General features: G+C 39.7%; 2 protein-coding genes across 8 annotated transcripts in view; one reads left to right on the forward strand and one right to left on the reverse strand.

The window, feature by feature from the left end:
- Nucleotides 1-23,323, reverse strand: part of CDC27 (cell division cycle 27) — a 55,250-nt gene extending 31,927 nt beyond the window's left edge. For 4 of the 7 annotated variants that reach the window (XR_011246809.1, XR_011246808.1, XM_069541652.1 and 1 more), the window contains exons 1-2: nucleotides 22,966-23,319; nucleotides 10,242-10,317 (exon numbers count right to left, since the gene is read on the reverse strand). Coding sequence is in view for 4 of the 7 variants with exons in the window: in XM_069541652.1 (XP_069397753.1) it covers nucleotides 10,242-10,317; nucleotides 22,966-22,992 (103 nt within the window). In the remaining 3 variants the exon portion in view is untranslated. Of the gene's footprint in view, nucleotides 1-10,241; nucleotides 10,318-22,965 lie in introns of all 7 variants that reach the window. The other 3 variants (XM_069541654.1, XM_069541653.1, XM_069541656.1) reach the window with 2 other exon arrangements.
- The window catches only part of MYL4 (myosin light chain 4), a 40,452-nt gene continuing 39,226 nt past the window's right edge, over nucleotides 22,659-23,884 (forward strand). Inside the window, exon 1 of the mRNA XM_069541682.1 lies at nucleotides 22,659-23,291. The gene's annotated coding sequence lies outside the window, so the exon portion shown is untranslated. The remainder of the gene's footprint in view (nucleotides 23,292-23,884) is intronic.

The following is a 23,884-nucleotide window of genomic DNA, read 5'->3' on the forward strand; positions in this document are numbered from 1 at the left end:
CATTAAACAAAGACCAAACTGGAAAACAAACAAAACTCACTTATTTCTAATACCAAATACATAGTAGATTATATTCAAGATAATTTAAGATAAAGGAAAAAAAATTCTAAATTGTGAATACCCATACTATATAAACATTGAATTGACAGACTTGACACTTGTCCAGTAACAATAATTAAACTGCTCTTTAATGGCAAGAGCTGAATTATTCATAAACCTCTCTCCTTTTAACATTAGGAAATGCCTGGTTAATGAAATGTAGCATTCTTCTCCTTTATTTACTCTCTCCCAAACTGACCATCACCCTACTTCTATCCTCACAACCTCACAACCAATTCAGATGAGAGTCTATATTTTTTTTTTCCCCTTTGGCCACTATGCACAAGACGTGGGATCTTAGTTCCCCTACCAGGATCAAACCCTCACCAACTGTAGGAGAAGCACAGAGTCTTAACCACCAGGGAAGTCCCCAGATGAGAGTCTACAGAGGTAAGGATAGAAAGAGGGAAACTCTTAAGTTCTGTACTTCTAAAAATGGGTTATATAATCATGTCAGGTTATGTAATAATATCAGACTGAGGGACCATTTAAGCCTCTGATTCCCCAAGTGTGGCCCCTATACCAGCATCAACATGACTTTGGAGCTTTTGAGAAATGAAGTCCTCCGGCCCCATCTCAGCTCAGACCCACTAAAATTAGTAATTTCTGGGAGTGGGGACCAGCAATCTGTGTGGTAACAGACCCTTCAAGTGATTCTGATGCATGCTAAACTTTGCGAATCATTAAATTTAAAGTACAGATAAACCTGCCACATCTTTCTGAAAAGCTAACTCAAAGATGTGGGATAAAAAAGTAGCTTGAAATTTTCCTTTTATAAAGGTTATTATTTTTTTCTTTCCTGTTGTTTTATGCCATATATGCACAAGCAAAAACCAACAGAACTCTACTTCTCTGGTCCATCTTATGATTTTTCACGAAACCCTAGTATAAAAAACAATGTACAATAAGATATCATGTAGTAAACGATAAGAATTTTAGTGTACAGGTGCTAATAGGATATACAGTAGTATCATTCAGAAGTAAAAAAATGAATGGGGACCTCTATTGCAATGGAAACAAATTGTTAATTTCATTGAACTACAAGTGCTAATTCACATAAGTTAGAAAGTGTGATTTCTTCTAGATTTTGCAAAGGCCTGGTTTCTTGTCATCTAATAAATTAAGCTTTTAAAAACTAATTATTATACCAAAAAACAATGGCTCTCCAAAGCTAGTTCAACTTTGAACCATAAAAATGCTTCATCAAATGTTTGTTTTCAAACACTGAGTATATCTAGGTTAATTTTTCACTGTAGTAAAATTCCATAATAACATAAAGATACCAAATATTGTGTGTATGATTTTAGTGTCATAGTGCAATTACTTTTTTGAAGTATGATGACTTAACAACTATGTTTAAGTGAGATTATGGATTGGAGGTTTAGTCAAACATTAAGCTTAATGAAACTATAAGATAGTGAAGTAAATTGAGATCAACTGGAAGGATTGTGAAATACATGGACTGAAAGGGGTGGCTTTTTGAAGCTTCCCAGAAATAAACTGACAGTCCAAACATAGCTAGTGAACCAGTAGTGAGTGGCTATAATAAATCTAAAAAGGAAAGAGTATTGACAAATAGATTTCATCTGGAATAGTAACTTCAAATGACTGACAGTGGCTGCCTCAAGTGCAAAACTCAGAGAAACTAAGGCTGATCATGGCTTTGCTAGTATAAGTGTGCAGAAATCAAAATAACAGGATCTGGAAATAGCTATAAATGTCTGCATGACATTTATTTGCCATCCTTTATTAAGAGCCTTAGTCAAAATACATGATTGGGAATTATATGGTCCATAATACACAGTCGACCCTCTGGAGCTGAGCTCTCCATCTGCAGTTGGTTGCATCTGCAGTTGGTTGCATCTTCAGATGCAGAACCCATGGGTGGTCCTGAGATGACTGTATTCTATAATCAGGAATAAAGTAAATACTGATTCCACAAAGTCACTTGTAATACTGATAAATCAATCATGTATGAGTTAAATCAAGGCACATCCATATGACTAAACACAGTCGTCCAAAAAAAACCCTGAATTTTTTCAGAATGCATTGTTAGGTGAAAAAAATGAGTTACAGAACAATACTGAAACTCCTCTTCTTACAAACAGGTTGGGCTTCAATATAGGGTAGGTCATTTAATATAAGCTCAAAATAATTAAGAGGACCTTAAGCTTGCATCCTTCAGACACAATGCCATCAAATGGGAAGATGAATTAGCTTCTCAGTGCTTTTAAATCAGATAGACACCTCTTCATGTTGATTTATATGAAGTCCAAAATGGACTGGTTATGGTAAGACTTAAATGTTTGTTGAGGTGAGTGCTCTTTATCTGGCCTTGATAAACTCTAAATACCACAGAGAACTCCTTAGAAGTTAGAGTACCGTGCTTGCTGCCAGGTCACAAACACTTAAGTTTTAAGTATTCAAAGAGCATAACACCTATGAATCATTCATGGTTTGTGATACACATTTCATCTTGATCATCTTCTAAGCTCTCACGTCACCTACAGACAGTACAGCACATGGATCAGAGCAATGACACTAGAACCAAGCTGCTTCTTTAGTTTGGATTTCCACACCACCACTTATTAGCTATGTGACTCAGGGCAAGTTAACTTCTCTGATCCTCAGTTTTGTCATCTGTAAAATAAGAACACAGTGACACCTACCTCTAAGTACTTAGTGCTGTTAGAATTAAATGAGTTAATATGTAAGAACTTTGGATAGTGCCTGATATATAGTAAGAGTTGTATGTGCTATTATTAAATTATTACTATTGACTTTCTCCTAAATTTATAATACCTGACTAGTCATCTGATATTTACATGGGGTATACATACATAATGTTCAGCCACAAACTCAAGTGATCCCATCTTACCACTTTTTTGCTGACTGATTTCAAATGCCTGGGTGCTATGCTTTACATATGATGCAAGATTCATTCCACCCTTCTCAGAGTCATTTCTGTTGAATACTTCATCTGTATTTACAACTTCAGTATTTTAATACTATTCTGAATTTTTATTTTCCTCATGCATGTTCACACTCTAAATTTCAGTACTAACTGGTTTTATACTTGTAGATAATGGGGGTTAATAATATTTTTAAATACTTTGAAAACATGATTGGTATAAATACACCACGGGTAAGAAGGCTGGAGGAAATTTTAAAAGGAAATGACAATACATAAGGAGAAAGCAGACAGACTTTGCAAGCTGTGTAAAGATTTAGGGATAAATTTTTATAGCTATTATACATCTCTAAAGGGTTTTACAAGGTAAAGAGAATGGGGTTGATTTGGGAGGGGGTAAATCAAAGCAGCAGGAAAGACTAAACACAGGAGAATTAATAAGAAGGCTTTTCTACTAAGACACTGATGTTTTAGAATAGGCTGGGAACATTATGAATCCAGTTTTGCATGAATTGAGTTTGATATATGTGATATTTATGTGAAACACCTGATTGATGTAATGAAACAGTTGAGCCTTGGATTTAAAAAGATCATTGGGAAGACCAGAGTCTTAGTTCACTAACACAGAATGAAAATGAAAACTATAATGACTTAAAAAAACAGCATTACAAGTTCCCTGCTGCCCGGTGGTTAGGATTCTGGGCTTTCAATCCCCGAATGTGGTCTAGGGTTCAATCCCTGGTTAGGGAACTGAGGTCCTGCAAGTGGCATGGCATGGCCAATAAATAAAAATAAAAGAATATTTTTTTAAAAAATAGCGTCATCTTTTTTATCAGTAATAATTTAACTATGACAGTAAAAGAATAGGCCAATGGGCCAGATATACTTTTTGTCCCCCCATATGACAAAATGACTTGAATTTCTAGCGACAAGATACATTTATAAAATTTTCCACTGCTGCTGCTGCTGCTGAGTCACTTCAGTCGTGCCCAACTCTGTGCGACCCCATAGACGGCAGCCCACCAGGCTCCGCCGCCCCTGGGATTCTCCAGGCAAGAACACTGGAGTGTGTTGCCATTTCCTCCTCCAATGCATGAAAGTGAAATGTGAAAGTGAAGTCGCTTAGTCGTGTCCGACTCTTCGCGACCCCATGGACGGTAGCCCACCCAGGCTCCTCCGTCCATGGGATTTTCCAGGCAAGAGTATTGGAGTGGGGTGCCATTGCCTTCTCCGATAGTAATGGCCTAAAAATGATACAATATGTCATATTTCTAGTAGTATTTGGACAACTTCCTTCAATGATGACCCTAACATAACTGGAAATAATTTTCTTTAATGTTGCCATTTGCAGTCACATATTTCTGTGAATTTGGGCTCTCACTATAATGGCTAAGACAGAGAAGAGAATCAGATGCTGAATCTTTTACTCTGATTAAGTTCTCTTCAGCTAAGCCAAATTTACGGGAAGCACTGTATTCAATGCAATTTCTACACCTAGCCCATTAATCATTAAGACAGGTAAAAACCTGGTGAACAATGGTCTTAGTTTCTTCATTTCTAAAATGATAATAGCAATGTCTATTTTATAGAGCTGTTGAAGACTAAATAAATATTAACTACTCAGAGTACCTAGTACACAGTAAGAAATCCATAAATACTAGAAGGTACTGTGATTATTTTCAATCAAATCCCTTATGATTATACAGTAGAAGTGAGAAACAGATTTAAGGGCCTAGATCTAATAGATAGAGTGCCTGATGAATTATGGATGGAGGTTTGTGACATTGTACAGGAGACAGGGATCAAGACCATCCCATGGAAAAGAAATGCAAAAAAGCAAAATGGCTGTCTGAGGAGGCCTTACAAATAGCTGCGAAAAGAAGAGAAGCGAAAAGCAAAGGAGAAAAGGAAAGATATAAGCATCTGGATGCAGAGTTCCAAAGAATAGCAAGAAGAGACAAGAAAGCCTTCCTCAGCGATCAATGCAAAGAAATAGAGGAAAACAACAGAATGGGAAAGACTAGAGATCTCTTCAAGAAAATTAGAGATATGAAAGGAACATTTCATGCAAAGATGGGCTCGATAAAGGACAGAAATGGCATGGATCTAACAGAAGCAGAAGATATTAAGAAGAGGTGGCAAGAATACACAGAAGAACTGTACAAAAAAGATCTTCATAACCAAGATAATCACAATGGTGTGACCGCTCACCTAGAGCCAGACAGCCTGGAATGTGAAGTCAAGTGGGTTACAAACAAAGCTAGTGGAGGTGATGGAATTCCAGTTGAGCTATTTCAAATCCTGAAAGATGATGCTGTGAAAGTGCTGCACTCTATGCCATCAAGTTTGGAAAACTCAGCAGTGGCCACAGGACTGGAAAAGGTGTTTTCATTCCAACCCCAAAGAAAGGCAATGCCAAAGAATGCTCAAACTACTGCACAACTGTACTCATCTCACATGCTAGTAAAGTAATGCTCAAAATTCTCCAAGCCAGGCTTCAGCAATACGTGAACCGTGAACTCCCTGATGTTCAAGCTGGTTTTAGAAAAGGCAGAGGAACCAGAGATCAAATTGCCAACATCCGCTGGATCATGGAAAAAGCAAGAGAGTTCCAGAAAAACATCTATTTCTGCTTTATTGACTATGCCAAAGCCTTTGACTGTGTGGATCACAATCAACTGTGGAAAATTCTGAAAGAGATGGGAATACCAGACCACCTGACCTGCCTCTTGAAAAACCTATATGAAGGCCAGGAAGCAACAGTTAGAACTGGACATGGAACAACAGACTGGTTCCAAATAGGAAATGGAGTACGTCAAGGCTGTATATTGTCACCCTGCTTATTTAACTTATATGCAGAGTACATCATGAGAAACGCTGGGCTGGAAGAAGCACAAGCTGGAATCAAGATTGCCGGGAGAAATATCAATAACCTCAGATGTGCAGATGACACCACCCTTATGGCAGAAAGTTAAGAGGAACTAAAAAGCCTCTTGAAAGTGAAAGAGGAGAGTGAAAAAGTTGGCTTAAAGCTCAACATTCAGAAAGCTAAGATCATGGCATCTGGTCCCATCACTTCATGGCAAATAGATGGGGAAACAGTGGAAAGAATGTCAGACTTTATTTTTCTGGGCTCCAAAATCACTGCAGATGGTGACTGCAGCCATGAAATGAAAAGACGCTTACTCCTTGGAAGAAAAGTTATGACTAACTTAGATAGCATGTTGAAAAGCAGAGACATTACTTTGCCAACAAAGGTCCGTCTAGTCAAGGCTATGGTTTTTCCAGTGGTCATGTATGGATGTGAGAGTTGGACTGTGAAGAAAGCTGAGCGTTGAAGAATTGATGGTTTTGAACTGTGGTGTTGGAGAAGCCTCTTGAGAGTCCCTTGGACTGCAAGGAGATCCACCCAGTCCATTCTGAAGGAGATCAGCCCTGGGATTTCTTTGGAAGGAATGATGCTAAAGCTGAAACTCCAGTACTTTGGCCACTTCATGCAAAGAGTTGACTCATTGGAAAAGACTCTGACGCTGGGAGGGATTGGGGGCAGGAGGAGAAGGGGACGACAGAGGATGAGATGGCTGGATGGCATCACTGACTCGATGGACGTGAGTCTGAGTGAACTCCGGGAGTTGGTGATGGACAGGGAAGCCTGGCGTGCTGCAATTCATGGGGTCGCATAGAGTCGGACACGACTGAGCGACTGAACTGGACTGAACTGACTGTGATTATTGTAGAGCTGGAATAGTGTCTGCTCCCATTGCACTCCACAGAAATACAGTCAAGGGTAAGTTAGGTTTCATATTGAGAGAAACTAACAATGAGTGAGTTTCCAAGAGTTAAGCACTGTATCAGAAACAGATAGAAAGTGGATTAAACAGTTTTATGTAGGTTAATCTGGAATCCTGCCTCAACTCTATGGGAAAATCCTAGCATCTAAATTTGAAACCACTAATTTGCACACTTTTGGAAACTAACTATAATAACCAGAAACTGCCTAACGTTAACAAACTAAAAAAGAAAAGTCAGGAAAACATGAGGGCTACTTAGGTATCAATGAAAATATATGTAAGTAGATTATCCACAATAAACCTTGCTTTTATTTGCAGAGTTGGGCAATCTGTCATATTACCTTCTTTGTAAGGCTCTCACTTTTCTTAATCTTTTCATTTGGACCTAAGACTTCTGCTCCATAGACCTTCCCAACTTTCCTCAAGAACTACAGCACTCTCAAAGGGATGCTAGTCCCTCCTGCCCCAGGGCAAGCCTGGCTTCTTCCTTGCTTCTCCCATTTTATTTCCCTCCTGCCCCAGGGCAAGCTTGGTTTCCTCCTTGTTTCTCCCAACTATTTTATTTCCAAGTACCATCCTGTGCTCTTTTGTGAAATTTCCTGCTGGTGAGATTCATATCTTCTTTTAACTCTTGGTTACTAAATTCAAGACATTCTGCTTCATTAATAAAAGAATTTTGCACTTCATTCACAGTCTTCCTCTCCTACGTTATTTCCATACATCTACCAATTCAACTTCATCTGGATTTCCAGTACCTCTCCTAAATCCTCTTATTTATCAATCCCTGTGTTAACTTTCCTCTGTAGTTTACATTTCCTGGTCTACACCTTGTCTATATTCTTTAATGTTCTTATCCCCTGTCCTTTTCTGACACATGTCTAACAAACCCCTAATATCTACCTTCTATGCCTGCAGTTCAGTTACTAAGCACTTTATTAGAGTAAAATCATATAACTGAGCAGAAAGGTTCCATTACTAGTTCCTGCAGACACACAAAAATAAAACTTACCTACAATTATAAAAAAACTTTTAGTAAGTAATCCAATGGGAGATTACTCAGTAAGTGGGAAAACTGAGTTAAACATTGGAGCAAAAAGAAGGCAGCACTGTTTCTAGATAAGACAGTTATAGTATCAGTCAGTTCAGTTCAGTCGCTCAGTCGTGTCTGACTCTTTGCGACCCCATGAACTGCAGCACACCAGGCCTCCCTGTCCATCACCAGCTCCTGGAGTTCACTGAGACTCACGTCCATCGAGTCAGTGATGCCATCCAGCCATCTCATCCTCTGTCATCCCCTCCTCCTCCTGCCCCCAATCCCTCCCAGCATCAGAGTCTTTTCCAATGAGTCAACTCTTCGCATGAGGTGGAGTTATAGTATAGTAAGATAATAATACTTCCTAAATTAACTCATAGACTTATTTGGTTTCAGAGAGCACTAATCAAAATATTTGTGAAATTTCAAAAGATTAATAAAATATACGTGTAAAATGAAAGAATTAAAAAAAGGGTATTCCTACCAAAGAATGAAATGGGGGAAAAATGATGGAGATAGGCCTTATTAGATGTAAAAAGACAATACATAATAAAGTGTTAATAATACAATAGCATAATATTTAAGTTAAAAATAGAAAATCAACTAATGAAAGAGAGGAGAGGTTCTGGGAACAGAGTAGAACATTTTAAAAAAATTTAACACAAAACCACATAAAATACCACGTGGAAGGGAAAAAAGCATTTAATAAATAACACTGACTAAATTAAGTAATAACACTATGATACATTTTTTAAAACTTTTTAAATTACCAAGAACTACATATTTCTTGAGTTATAGAAAAATGACAATTCTTCCAGCTACTGGAGCAACAGGAGAAAGTTTAAGTGATAAAGCTACTAAATAAAATTTAAAAGATTAGGTTATAAAAATCAACAGAATTAAGATTAAAAAGCAAACAATCTGGGGCAAATATGCAATAAACAAAGATAGAGTCCACAGAAACAGGAATAAATGTAAAACTAACACTTGAGAAAATACCCAGCATCCTTCAGAATTATAAAAAGGAAGACAAAATACTTCACAATTTTCTAGTAAGCAAAAACACATTATAATGGTAAATCTGATACTGATAGGGCTATGAAGAAAGCCTTATACTACTGGTGACAGTGATTATCACAACTCTCTCTGTTGGGTTATCAACTAGGCAAAAGTAATTTGTTGTAGAACTGCTTACACATTTTGACTTGTATGGGGCTTTCCTTCTGCCTCAGTGGGTAAAGAATCCACTTGCCAATGCAGGAGACATGGATTCGATCCCTGGGTCAGGAATATCCCCTGGAGAAGGAAATGGTAACCTCCTCCAGTATTCTTGCCTGGAAATCCCATGGACAGAAGAGCCCGACAGGCTATACAGTCCATGGAGTCGCAAAAAGAGTTGGACACGACTTAGCGACTAAATGACAACCACCACCTACTTTGACTTGTAAATTCTATCCTAGAGTATATAACACTAGGAAAATGACAAAGCTGTACATAATTATCTTAGCATTTTTGCTAACATGCTAAGTCACTTCAGTCGTGTCTGACTCTTTGAGACCCATGGACTGTAGCCTGCCAGGCTTCCCTGTCCATGGGATTCTTCAGGCAAGAGTACTGGAGTGGGCTGCCATTTCTTCCTCCAGGGGATCTTCCTGACCCGGGGATCAGACCCACATCTCTTACGTCTCCTGCATAGGCAGGCAGGTTCTTTACTACTAGTACCACCTGGGAAGCATCTTAGGAAGATTATAATAATTAATGACACACAAAAAACCCCACTAATACCAGCTGATGTTGAATTTATTACAGTGCCAGAAGGCCGTGCCAAGTGCTTTAAATGTATTATTTCATTTTTCAATTCCAAGAGACAATAATTACCTCTATTTTACAGATGAGAAACCTGAAATATTGAACGTTAAGTAGCTTGCCCAAGGCATACTACAGCATGCTTAAGGGTTAGGGTTTGCACTAAGGCTGAAGGCTCAAAATCCATGCTCTAAACCACAGAATACAGATTCTAAAAAAAAAAAAAAAGAAAAAATACCTAAAGACTAGACCATGATTAAGTAAACCATAGGGTAAAATCCAAAGCAAGTCTGCACAGTTTCTAAAAGTAGCATATAAAAAGCTACACATACTGGGAAAAAGCTTACATGAACTAGTGTCAATCATAAAGACAAAACAAGAGCAACACCCACGGGACATTCCTGGTGGTCCAGTGGTTAAAACTGTGCTTTCAATGCAGGGGGGCACGGTTCCATCTCTGGTTGGGGAACTATGATCCCACACGCCTTGAGGCAGAGCCAAAAAAAAAGTGATACCCAGAATCTTGTTACAGTCCTAAGAAGTGATGGAATTCCATGTATTTTATTCTTTTACAGTTCTTGGAAAGGAACAGATTACAAACCTTCGGCATACAGTCGCTCTGCTAGGAAAACTGCATCTCTGTAAGCATAGTGGTTTAGTGCTTGCCATATAGCAGCCTGTAAATAAAGGAAAAAACATAAATATAGTTTCACAGTAACTCTTAGCACAGAGCCTTGCATATAATACTCAAATCAACACATCTAACTTAAGTAATAAAACCTCAATATCCACAGTGTAAACTCCGTAACCTATTAGATGAGGCTCTTCACAGTATGGCTCCTAACATCTGAATTTACTCACTTAATTCTCCATGAACTTTTAGACCTCTGTGTCTTTGTATTTCCTTTTCCTTCCCTGGGGAGTGTGGGCTCCTTCACCTATCTACTCTTATAAATTGCACATCCTTATAGACCCAGCTTTAATAATATCAACTTCATAAAGCTTTCTACACTGGAGGCCTCTGTATGCATGCTAAGTTGCTTCAGTCATGTCTGACTGTGCAACTCTATGGACCATAGCTTGCCAGGCTCCTCTGTCCATGAGATTCTTCAGGAAAGAATACTCCTAGAGTGCCATGCCTTCCTCCAGGGGATCTTCTGGATCCAAGGATTGAACCCACACTCCTTACATCTCCTTCATTGGCAGGCAGATTCTTTATCACTGGTGCCATCTTGGAAGCCCATACAAGGTCATATATGTTAGCTAAGTATATATGAAATAACTATTGCACTGGTAATTCAATTTAGGTTCATTATGGATTTAAAAGACTTTAACGGTTTGGTTAGTGAATTTAACCATCATTTACAGAACTGTACCTAAAGAAAAGTACCTAGGGTCTTATCCCCTTTTTTCCTAGTCCCAGTCTGTAACTGAATCTTTTCTCTAAACCTGTAGTTCCCTAAGTGGTCTTCCTGCCTGCAGGCTATAATGTAATCCATCCAGCCCAGAAATCCTGAGTTTGGACAGGAGCTCAAATTCATGTTCCATGACTGTGTCTTGGGCAGGTTACAATGTTTCCTAAGTCTTAGTTTCTTCACTTAAAACATAAGACTCCAATAAAGTAAACAATGGTTCCTTGCATATACCTAATAACTAGTCAATAAATTTCAGATGCTGCCATCATCATTTTCATGTCTTCATCCCTGATCAAAACCTCCTGATGATTCCTCCTGGACGGTCCCACAAAGTTTACACAATAAACAGCTACAGAATAAAGTACAAACTCCTTAGGAAACCATTCAAATCCCTTTGGGCCTTCATCATCCCTTTTCAGATGTTGCTCATCTCTCATCAAAGCTGCCTATGGTCTAGAACCAGAAAAGGCCTCCATCAGTGCCTAAACATCAGCTGTACTTTCACATTTCAAAGTACTGTTTGGGCTGTCCTTTAACTTCTACCTCGTGAAATGTGTCTTCTTCAAAATTCAGCTTACATGGTATCTTCCTTTCACTGATCTATCCCATGCAATATTAATGACTCCATTCTATGAGGTCCCAGAAAATTCTGTTTCTACTTCAAAAAAATATATCAAGCTGTTTATTGGATTTAGTCATATATATTGTTTGATTAGGCTGCAACTTCTGTGGGTAAAAGTCAGATTCTCTTTTTCTCTATAATTCCCTGGTTATCCTACTTAAGTAGTTATTTCCCTAATTATCCTAGATAACTGTCTTTAAACACAGTGAATGCTCAATAAATGCTTGTTGAATAAGTATCTTAAAACTGAATCTAATTTCCACTTACTGACCTACAAACTTTTAGCAACCCAATATGGAGGTAAAATATAAAATATTCCTACCATAATTAAATTTACTAACATGATTAAAACATTGTTGGCAACATAAAACAATACAAAGTAACATCTAGTGGTTTCTTCCTTGATACAGGTAAGCAAAACATTATAAAGGAATCAAGAATCTGGTAAGGAGATACAGGTCCGTCCAACTTAGCAGTTGGAATATATCAGATTTGGGGGCAATAATATTTTAGTGGTGTGACCTATAAATACCTGAAAGATAACCAGATTTTTCTGGTTAACAGTAGCCTAGATCACGTTATATGTAGAGTACATCATGAGAAATGCTGGGCTGGATGAAGCAAAAGCTGGAATCAAGATTGCCGGGAGAAATATCAATAACCTCAGATATGCAGATGACACCACCCTTATGGCAGAAAGCAAAGAACTAAAGAGCCTCTTGATGAAAGTGAAAGAGGAGAGTGAAAAAGTTGGCTTAAAACTCAACATTCAAAAAACTAAGCTCATGGCATCTGGTCCCATCACTTCATGGCAAATGGGGAAACAATGGAAACAGAGACAGATTTTATTTTGGGGGGCTCCAAAATCACTGCAGATGGTGACTACAGCCATGAAGTTAAAAGATGCTTGCTCTTTGGAAGAAAAGTTATGACCAACCTAGACAGCATACTAAAAACCAGAGACATTACTCTGCCAACAAAGGTCCATCTAGTCAAAGCTATGGTTTTTCCAGTAGTCATGTATGGATGTGAGAGTTGGACTATGAAGAAAGCTGAGTGCCGAAGAATTGGTGCTTTTGAACTGTGGTGTTGGAGAAGACTCTTGAGAGTCCCTTGGACTGCAAGGAGATCCAACCAGTCCATCCTAAAAGAAATCAGTCCTGAATATTCATCAGGAGGACTAATGCTGAAGCTGAAACTCTAATACTTTGGCCACCTGATGAGAAGAACTGACTCATTTGAAAAGACCCTGATGCTGGGAAATATTGAAGGCAGGAGGCGAAGGGGAAGACAGTGGATGAGATGGTTGGATGGCATCACTGACTCAATGGACACAAGTTTGAGCAAGCTCCGGGAGTAGGTGATAGACAGGGAGGCCTGGTGTGCTGCAGCAGCTGGGGTCTCAAAGAGTCGGACGCGACTGAACTGAACTGAGATCATGTTTCCATACTACTTAGATCGTTTTCCTTATCATCTTATTCAATATGCCTACCACTTTTTGAAACACAGTATTCATCCATTTGGTAAACATTTATTGATCATTTACCTTGCTATATGATCCTGATTGCAGTAAAAAATTAATAACATAAAAATTTAACCAATTTGAAAAAATCAAGTTCTTTGGGTGGCCTGCACAAAGCCTTAACATTTTGAATACTTCCCTGGTGGCTCAGATGGTAAAGCGTCTGCCTACAATGTAGGAGACCTGAGTTCAATCCCTGGGTTGGGAAGAAATCTCCTGGAAAGAATTTTCCAGTGTTCTTGCCTGGAAAATCCCATGGACAGAGGAGGAACCAGGAGGAACCTGGTAGGCTACAGTCCATGGGGTCGCAAAGAGTCAGACATGACTGAGCAACTTCACTTTCACTGACAATGAGAAATTATGAATAAGTCAGGTATTATTCTATAGACAAGTATCTGGTCATTGTCATCATGCTTTTGTTATCAAACAGTTGGGTAGCTGAGCCTTAGAACAAAAATATGTGGCATTAGCAAGGAGTGAACATAATAAGAATAGGTTTTAAACATACTACAGAATCACTGCTATCTAATTTACTTTTCCTCTATACTACAACACAGCAAAGACAGTTAAAAGGCCTTCAAAAAACAAGTTAAAAACATATTTAAATTTAATTTGACTCAATTATTTATTGAATGCTTATATGATCTCTACACCTCAATCTAAGGCAGATAAAAAAGATTCCTCTGACATTAATCTAGACAACTAAGTCAGTTCCCTGAGCTTTAGCTTTAATCGCCTATAAAATAAGGATAAAAACGCTTACCTCTGAGATAAGCTTAGCACAATGCCTGGTTAAATTCTAACCCCCCTAAAGAACTAATCTGGCCTTTTGGTGTTTTACCAGACCATAGATGACTTAGGGTTCTGGAACTATGTCTATAGGTATCTTTCAAATATACTCATTTAAATTAGGAAACTGTAATAGTAGTGAAAGGAAGAACTCAATAAACATTTACTTTTAAAAGCAGACCATTTTTCCCTGGATTACTTTAACAGTGTCTTATTTAGCCCCTCTGAATTCTTTTCTACCCTCTGATTCATTTTCTCTTCCTGTGAGTTTTTCACAAGTCAGAGCTGATCTTTACTTAAAATCCTTCAGTGGCTTCTAACTGTTCTTGGCAATAAAAGGCAAGCCACCAAATCGGCAGTGTGCTACAGTCTGTACCTACCTCTTCGGTTCATCTTGCATCACGTTTCCTCATGCTGTCCATGTTAGCACAACGACCTTTCAGCTCCTCAAACCTGCCATGTTATCCTTCTGCCACAGGTCCTTTATACACAATCCATTTTGCCTGGCATACTCCCTCCTTTCCTTCGATCTGTGCTAATTCTAGTCATTCTTTGGACTTCCTTCTTTTCCAGGGAAGGTTTTTTATAGGATACCCAGATGAGGTTAGGCCTTCTTATACACTCTGATAACACCGAGTACCTTTCCTCTGCAGTATTTCTCACTGTTGTAAGTTTACACATATTTAGGAGAGTATATGAGTAATATCTTCCTCACTATAATATAAACTCTAGAAAGGTACGGACTACATCTGGTTTTGCTCACTGGATACTCCCAAAAGTATATACTTTTTAAGTAGGTGCTTAAGTAACATATATTGAATGAATAAACAAATGATCTTTGACTTTTTGCTGTCCTCTCATTGCTAGCATTTTACACATTAGTCTTAAATTTTTCTATATATATATCCAATAGTTAAGGATCTCTGGAAATCTTGACAGAAACTCTGTGGTACATAGAACTCTGTTTCTAATACAAATAATTATCACCTAAGTACTCCTTTACAAAATGAGGGATTTCCTAAGAACCTACTGAAAGAACACCACGAGTATAAAGAACAGATCCACAATTTGATGTTGGAGACCTGTGTTCAAACTTGTGTTCCAGGACTTCAGCAGTGAGACTCTGGGGAATTATTTAACTTTTCTCAACCTCAATTTTCTCATCTGAAAAGTGGAACTCTATTTTTGGACTTGTGTAGATTAAATGAAATGATATGGTGCTTCTAGTATATTGACTGGCACTCATTAGGTACTTAAAAACCTTTTCCTTTTCCAGCTCTTAAGATTAACAAATTCTACAGATATAATTGATAGTTTGTATTATATAATGTCTCCCATATATGCCACAATTGTTGATTTTGTAACACATAATCCACAAAAGACCCAATGATTGATTCACCAGCTCTGTCATTGTCATCGCTACTGCTTACCAGGAAAATCTGGCACATAAATACTACGGCCAAGAAGTCCTAGAATTTTTGAGTTTCTTTCTTTTCAAAATTAAATAAGTGGAAGTATCATATTCAAGAGTTCTATCCATTTCTGATTTAAAATCAAGTTTTGCTCAGAATAAAATCATTCCTTTATCACCAATTCTTAAGGGGGTCAGAAAGTGATCGTGAAGGCAGCCAATAAAAACTCGCACACATCCTGGAAGTAAAACTTGACACATACAGCTCCCATTACACTCTGCTCAAGCATGTGAGTGACAGTATGTATCTTCTGGGGGAATGGAGTCCGAAGGAACTATTCTCTAAAGCATGACAAATTGGTAGCTGATGACAGGCAGGGCTAAGATTAGCGACTACCCGCCCCGCCCGCCCCCATTCATCCCTTCCCTTGCTCAACTGCTGGTGTAAACCTGCCCCTAAAAGAATAACACTCAGTGCATCACTTCAGGTGTTCTGTAAATTAAAGCCAGATGGAAGAAATGCTGCTAAAGGTTATGAAGCCAAACTGAGCACCACCACCACTGAGCCCCCAAATAAGGTTAAAAGAGAAATTTTGCTGCTTAAACTAATGAGTCAGTTCTAGACCACACTGACTTTTAAAGATAATTAAATCAACACCACAGAAATTAAATGGCAAAGTTCCTTCTCCTTGTTGCTCTTCTTAAATATGAAATATTATCTTAAATATAAACAAACCTCTGTAAATTGTACAACTAACTCAGACTTAAATATGACCACCTAGATTGTGTCATTCTTGTTTTTTTCAAAAAAGAAAATAGGTGTCTTCTTTTAGACCATTAAAAAAAAAGGACAACATAAGAAGGTATGAAGAAAAAACCACTTTGGAATTTTCCTACTATACATTACAGTGTAATTTCTTGAACTCTAATTTACTTCAGGTCTACATCAATGGTTCTCAGTCTGGGCAATTTTGTCCCACAAAGGGCATGTAGTAATGTCTAGGGGGCATTCTGTTTGTCACAAATGGAGTGGGCATATAGCAGGTAGATGGCAAGGACACTGCAAAACACAGGACAAATATCCCCACAACAAAAAATTAGCTTGCTGAAAACATCAAAGTGCCAAGACTGATAAACCTTGATGTCCACTACTGTGTAACTTACTAGCCTGTATGTCTCCCTAAATCTTGTCTTGTCCCACCTTCCCAATAGCACCAGATTAATTTTTTCCCAAGCAGTGCTTTCATTATAATTTTTCTATTCAAAAACCAATAATGGCTATTTTACCAACAAATTAAATCTAAATTCCTCAGCCTGGATGTTAAGTCCCCTTGTAACCTGATTCTACCTGACTAGCAAAACCTTATCTTTTCTGTTCTCAATTCCCATTCTAGACAAGGCTATAATTTTTATTGTTTTTTTGTTCCTGAGCACCATTCTCAACTTTGGGCTTTTGCTGATGCCATTCGGTGCCAAGCATATTCTCCTCTACCAATTCAAACCCTTTTGACTTTCTAAAGCTTTAAGTTCTACTCCTTCCAGAAACCTTTTCCATCTTTCCAGTCCACAAGGATCTCTCTTTACTGAATTTACTATTATCTGTGCAAACACATACATACTGACTTGCAACATTATTCAGTCGCTCCCATTAAGCATATTTATCTTCCCAAAAAGACTGGACCCCTCAAAAGATGAGAAGTTATATATCTACATTTCTACTGGTTGGTTTCACAAATATCTTATTTTGTTCACAACATAACTCTTAATGGTCCTCCTTCAAATTTGTTTTCCCTGCAAAGAATTCTCCATTTATTAAACATTACCCCCCAAATGAAATCTAGGTAGCTGTTCTTGATTCCCTTCCAAATGATCAATTTCCATGATGCATTGATTCTACCTCCAAAATATCTCTTGAACTTAATCTACCTCTTTCCTATTCCACTGCTACCACTTTAGTATAGGTTACCAATTCCAAAGAAAGGAAATGCCAAAGAATGCTCAAACTACTGCACAATTGCACTCATCTCACATACTAGTAAAGTAATGCTCAAAATTCTCCAAGCCAGGCTTCAGCAATACATGAACTGTGAACTTCCAGATGTTCAAGCTGGTTTTAGAAAAGGCAGAGGAACCAGAGATCAAATTGCCAACATCTGCTGAGTCATCGAAAAAGCAAGAGAGTTCCAGAAAAACATCTATTTCTGCTTTATTGACTATGCCAAAGCCTTTGACTGTGGATCACAACAAACTGTGGAAAATTCTGAAAGAGATGGGAATACCAGACCACCTGACCTGCCTCTTGAGAAATCTGTATGCAGGCCAGGAAGCAACAGTTAGAACTGGACATGGAACAACAGACTGGTTCCAAATAGGAAAAGGAGTACATCAAGGCTGTATACTGTCACCCTGCTTATTTAACTTATATGCAGAGTATATCATGAGAAACTCTGGGGGTGGAGGAAGCACAAGCTGGAATCAAGATTGCCAGGAGAAATATCAATAACCTCAGATGTGCAGATGACACCACCCTTATGGCAGAAAGCAAAGAACTAAAGAGCCTCTTGATGAAAGTGAAAGAGGAGAGTGAAAAAGTTGGCTTAAAACTCAACATTCAAAAAACTAAGCTCATGGCATCTGGTCCCATCACTTCATGGCAAATAGATGGGGAAACAGTGGAAAGAGTGACTGACTTTATTTTTCTGGGCTCCAAAATCACTGCAGATGGTGATTGCAGCCATGAAATTACAAGACGCTTACTCCTTAGAAGGAAAGTTATGACCAACCTAGACAGCATATTAAAAAGCAGAGACATTACTTTGCCAACAAAGGTCTGTCTAGTCAAGGCTATGGTTTTTCCAGTGGTCATGGATGGATGTGAGAGTTAGACTATAAAGAAAGCAGAGTGCTGAAGAATTGATGCTTCTGAACTGTGGTGTTGGAGAAGACTCTTGAGAGTCCCTTGAACTGCAAGGGGATCCAACCAGTCCATCCTAAAGGAGATCAGTTCTGGGTTTTCATTGGAGGGTCTAATGTTGAAGTTGAAACTCCAATACTTTGGCCACCTGATGGGAAGAACTGACTCATTTGAAAAGACCCTGATGCTGGGAAAGATTGAGGGCAGGAGAAGGGGACGACAGAGGATGAGATGGTTGGATGGCATTACCTACTCAATAGACATGAGTTTGGGTGGTCTCCGGGAGTTGGTGTTGGACAGGGAGGCCTGGCGTGCTGCAGTTCATGGGGTTGCAAAGAGTTGGACCGAAAGCGACTGAACCGCACCGTCATCTTAAGACTGTATTTATTCTTGCCTTCTTCCCTGACCTTTCACATACAGTAGCCAGGGATCTTAACATCTATATCAGATTATGTCAACCCCCAGCTGAAAAGTCATCAGTGATTCCCCATGACACTTAGAATGAAAAATGAACTCCTTACTATGGCCTTACATTAGTATGCAACTCCAGCCACACTGGCCTTCTTTCAGGTCTTCCAATGCCAAGTTGTACTATGTCTCAGGGACTTTGCACATGCTGTTTTCTCTGCTTGTAATTCTCTTCAAATTGTTTGTGTCTCAAACTTTGAACTCAGCTACAATGTTATTTGCTCAAAAGGAACTTTCCTAACATCCTTTTTAGAGAATGTTTTAGAATGTCTTTTATCTGCGCTTAACACATAGCAGGTGCATAACATTCTTTCCAATTTGATTATTTCGTTGAGGCTGCTTCTGAACTTTGATGGTCTAACTGCAAACCTGACTGAAGTCAGGACCCTCTTATTAGGTCTCTCTCCTAACACCCTACTTAGAGTACCGTTCTTCTCACAATTTATTAATTTGTGATTATTTGTCTCATGCTTTATATATAAGCACAAAGGCTGTATCAGGGCATGAGTCCATAAAGGAATTATCACATATCTGTAATGATTTCCTTCTCTACCTCCCCACTCCAAAGTACATCCTCTCAGTTCAGGTACTATGCAGCACTGTCTTCAAAATACTGTATTGTACCTAAATATGAGAATCTGTTTTCTAAAAGAAAATTTCATAAACAAATGTATTTCAGCTAACCTGAGTACATTTTTTGAATGAAGACCAAATAGTCAAATGGTATTGATTTATCAATTTAGCTATATATATATATGTGTGTGTGTATATATAGGGGGTAATCATCTATAATGTATATATAGAGGGGTAATCATCTAACACAATTTTCCTGAATATACCATCTTCAATTCTAAGTTATTTGAAAATGGTACCCTTTGAATCTGTGATAGATGCTGTCCCTGTACTTCTTATCCTAAGCCAAGAGTATTCCTTCACTATCTGTTGCTGCTGCTGCTAAGTCGCTTCAGTCGTGTCTGACTCTGTGCGACCCCATAGATGGCAGCCCACCAAACTCCACCATCCCTGAGATTCTCCAGGCAAGAACACTAGAGTGGGTTGCCATTTCCTTCTCCAGTGGATGAAAGTGAAAAGGGAAAGTGAAGTCGCTCAGTCGTGTCTGACTCTTGGAGACTCCATGGACTGAAGCCTACTAGGCTTCTCTGTCTGTGGGATTTCCAGGCAAGAGTACTGGAGTGGGTTGCCATTGCCTTCTCCGCCTTCACTATCTAAGCTAAGCTAAGTCACTTCAGTCGTGTCCGACTCTTAGCGACCCCATGGACTGCAGCCTACCAGGCTCCTCCGTCCATGGGATTTTCCAGGCAAGAGTACTGGAGTGGGGTGCCACTGCCTTCTCCGCTTCACTATTCAATGATCTCTAAAACAATATTATGTGTAAAAGCAAACAGTTACTATACTGCTTATTAAGATGATTTTTCCAAGGCTTTTTTTTTTTTTAACAACTTCATTCAACACTTCCGTGATGTCTTACCCCCCAGGAATAATTGATAAATCTATATAAAATTAAAAATCAATTTCATCAGGTGGATTTTATACACATTCAAATTAGCACTGATTCAAGTCACTTAGGCTAGCAATTATTCCTTCCCAAATAGTTATTTTAAAAATTAAATAAATGACAGAATTTCTGCCTCATAATAGGAGAGATTTTTGAAGACTCAAAGTAATACTTTTTTATAAGAGATAATTTGGAAGAAGTGCTTATATTTAGGCTTACATGGTATATCAAACTGAGTATTCCATGTTTAAGCTTTAAAAAAAAAGAAAAACTCAGTTGCTCATCTTTTCTCTCAACTTTTTTCTATGCCTAATAACAATGGCACCCCACTCCAGTACTCTTGCCTGGAAAATCCTATGGATGGAAGAGCCTGGTGGGCTGCAGTCCACGGGGTCACTAAGAGTCGGACACAATTGAGCGACTTGATTTTCACTTTTCACTTTCATGCTTTGGAGAAGGAAATGGCAACCCACTCCAGTGTTGCCTGGACAATCTCAGGGACGGCGGAGCCTGGCGGGCTGCCGTCTATGGGGTCGCACAGAGTCGGACACGACTGAAGCAACTTAACAGCAGCAGCAGCAGCAACAACACTTCAAACCCTGAGACAACCCTCAAAAGGACACACCTTTCCAACTTACTCTCATTCCTTTACAAATACAAGCAATCACTTATTATAGTTTAAAAAGCCAGTGTTGATTGTTCTCCTATTGCTCTAGATCCCTTCTTGAATGGCTTCTTATACTAAAAATTACAACCAAAATTCTCACCTAATTATATCCTAAAACTTATAACCACTGTCAGTGGCTTGTGTGTGGGGAGTAGACAAATTTGACTCTTGAGCCCTAAAAATATCTAAATGCATTACTGCTAAGAGTACTTTAATGAAAAACAGGAAACTTGATGTGTTTATCACAGAAGGAATATCTTTATCAAGGAATTGGCTACATATTTATCTCCATGCTTTTATGCAAATTAGGTGGCTCTGGTTATAAAGAACCCGCCTGTCAATGCCAGAGATGTAAGAGACACAGGGTTGATTCCTGGATGGGGAAGATCCCCTGGAGGAGGGCATGGCAACCCACTCCAGTATTCTTGCCTGGAGAATCCCATGGACAGAGAAGCCTGGCAGGCTACAGTCTACAGGGTCGCAGAGAGTCAGACACGACTGAAGTGACTTGCCACAGATGCATAGGCTATCCATAAAACTAGTTTATCATCTTAGAAGCCATATCTATAAGGCAAAGGTATCATTAATTGTTAAGACAAAATAACAAAAACATGAAACAGAAATTAAACAACTTGAGTAATCTGCTTATCCATTTTAGAAGGTATAGATAGCAACTTACAATTTCACCTTAGGTCTCAAAAAAAAAAAATTAAAAAGGGACTCTTTACTAGTAAATTTGGATGGAAAGAAACAGCTTTGAAAGCACCAGTATAATGTACAAACAGAACTGTTGGTACAATTCTGTACAGAAGACAGAATCCCACATTACACTAATTAAAAAATTAATAGCTGCTACATGTAAACAGCTAAAGAAAGAGCCAACTAGGAGTAACTGGTATTTCATCCTGTGATGAAAAAAATTAAAGAAATATGGAAGGAGTGATGTAGTAAAATATTTTACTATTTGATATCACAGGTCTTTAAGAGTAACATGAAGCAATTTCTAAAATCGGTTTGCTTTCAAAATAAAGTGCATGACTCAATGACATCAGCTGATAGAGGTCAACTCTTCTAATCAAGTCAAAGATCATATGATAGGGTAAAAAGTCTCCCAGACCTGGTCCATCACCAAGGGACAAAAGATTTAGTTTCTTCAGATGGCAGGAGGGGGAAATGACTTGGCACCGCATCACACCCTTAAAATCCAATAGGGTTTTCTTACATGCCAACAGAGCACTGTGCGTCAAAGCAAACCTTGGTGTAGTATGGATGGAAAAATCATGATTTGTCTTTCATTTCCTGAACGCCTTATAAACATGCACAGTAAAACACTCCTGATCCCATCACAGGTCATGGAAAAAACCGATTTGCTGTTTCCAACCCCTCCCCTTGTATAGGTGCTTGCGCCTCTGCACTGGGCCTTGGGGTTCTCTTCGCAGATCATTGTCCGGAGGGAAACTGAGTGAACGAGGAAAGGCAACGTGGGCTAGACAGTTTGTCAGCAAAACAGAAATCAGTATTAAAAACACCGATCCTACCCTCCCTCCACTTTCTCCTAGAAAACAAAAACAAAACCAACACTCGCCCCGCAAACTTGCCCCACCATTATGAAGATCGTACAGGCGCTGATCAAATGTGCGTCCCAACCATCCTTGGGCAAGAGAGCACCTGGGGCGAGTTTTCGGCCCCTCATCGCTCACCCGGGCCCGGGCCCAGCCCCTGGGCTGACAGGAGGGGCTCGCCCGACATTGGCCCGGAGGGAAAAGGAGGGATTATCGCCGAACTCCACTCACACCCGGGGAAGAAGTAACGCAGGGCCAGAGGGAACGCTGCTGAGGCTGCGGGCAAGGCCTCGGAACTGACGAGAAGACTGGCAGGAGCCGGCGTCAGGTGAAGCGGGAGAAGCAGCAGGGCCTAGGCCGCACCAGGCCGCGAAGTGGCCATACGCCGCTTCCCGACCGAGGCTGCGAGCCAAGCCTCAGGGAAGAGGGTTACCATTACCTGGACGGGTTCCTGCAGCACCGTCATCCTGGAGGTTCAGGCCCACTTTCTGCAGTGCCTCAGGCCCCCCCCGTAGCGACTCCGGCCCGGCCAGCCCCGGCTCATTTAAACTCAACAGCGACCGTTACCGGGGGATGGGGGAGGCCGAGCGAGAGCCGAGTACCTCCGAGCGGGACACGGAAAAACCCGAAGTGGAGAGACGCGCGCGGGAGCCAGACGGAAAGGCCCGAAGGAGACCGGAAATACCCGAGGTGAATCGGCGGAGGAGAACACCGTTGCCGGAAGTTGTCGAGGAGTACCGGAGACGACCGAGCGTGATCCAAAGCGTATGTTCCTCTTCTCGATCACGCCTTCACTCACGCACGCCACGCCCCGTCGGCCCTTGGGCAGGGGCACGCCCAATCGGTAACCAATAGGCTGGGCGTGGCGTGCTGGAGTCGGCCGGCAGCGTTACGTGGCCAGGCTTCAGTCTTGATTCGCCGTTCAAGCTTGCTGGATTAGTTGGTGCGCGGTGGATTAAGCAGAGGGTTAAACTCAAGAGTTTGGGGCTGATTTTAATTAATTAAGAGATGTCTGTCGGTTAAGTTTAGGTCATTTATCCATTCCTGAACTCTTATTCATGGCTCAAAGGGAAATAGGAAATTGGAAAGACTTCCCTTTCACTTTTCACTTTTATTATTGGAGAAGGAAATGGCAACCCACTCCAGTGTTCTTGCCTGGAGAATCCCAGGGACGGGGGAGCCTAATGGACTGCCGTCTATGGGGTCGCACAGAGTCGGACACGACTGAAGCGACTTAGCAGCAGCAGCAGCAGCAGCCACTATTTAAAGATTCAATTTGACCCCTCTCCTCAGATTACGGTCTGTTTAACGGAAAAGTAACAAAGAATGTTATATTATGTGATGCCCATTATAAGTGA

This window comes from Ovis canadensis, chromosome 11 (genome assembly GCF_042477335.2).
Source record: "Ovis canadensis isolate MfBH-ARS-UI-01 breed Bighorn chromosome 11, ARS-UI_OviCan_v2, whole genome shotgun sequence".
Taxonomy (NCBI): domain Eukaryota; kingdom Metazoa; phylum Chordata; class Mammalia; order Artiodactyla; family Bovidae; genus Ovis; species Ovis canadensis.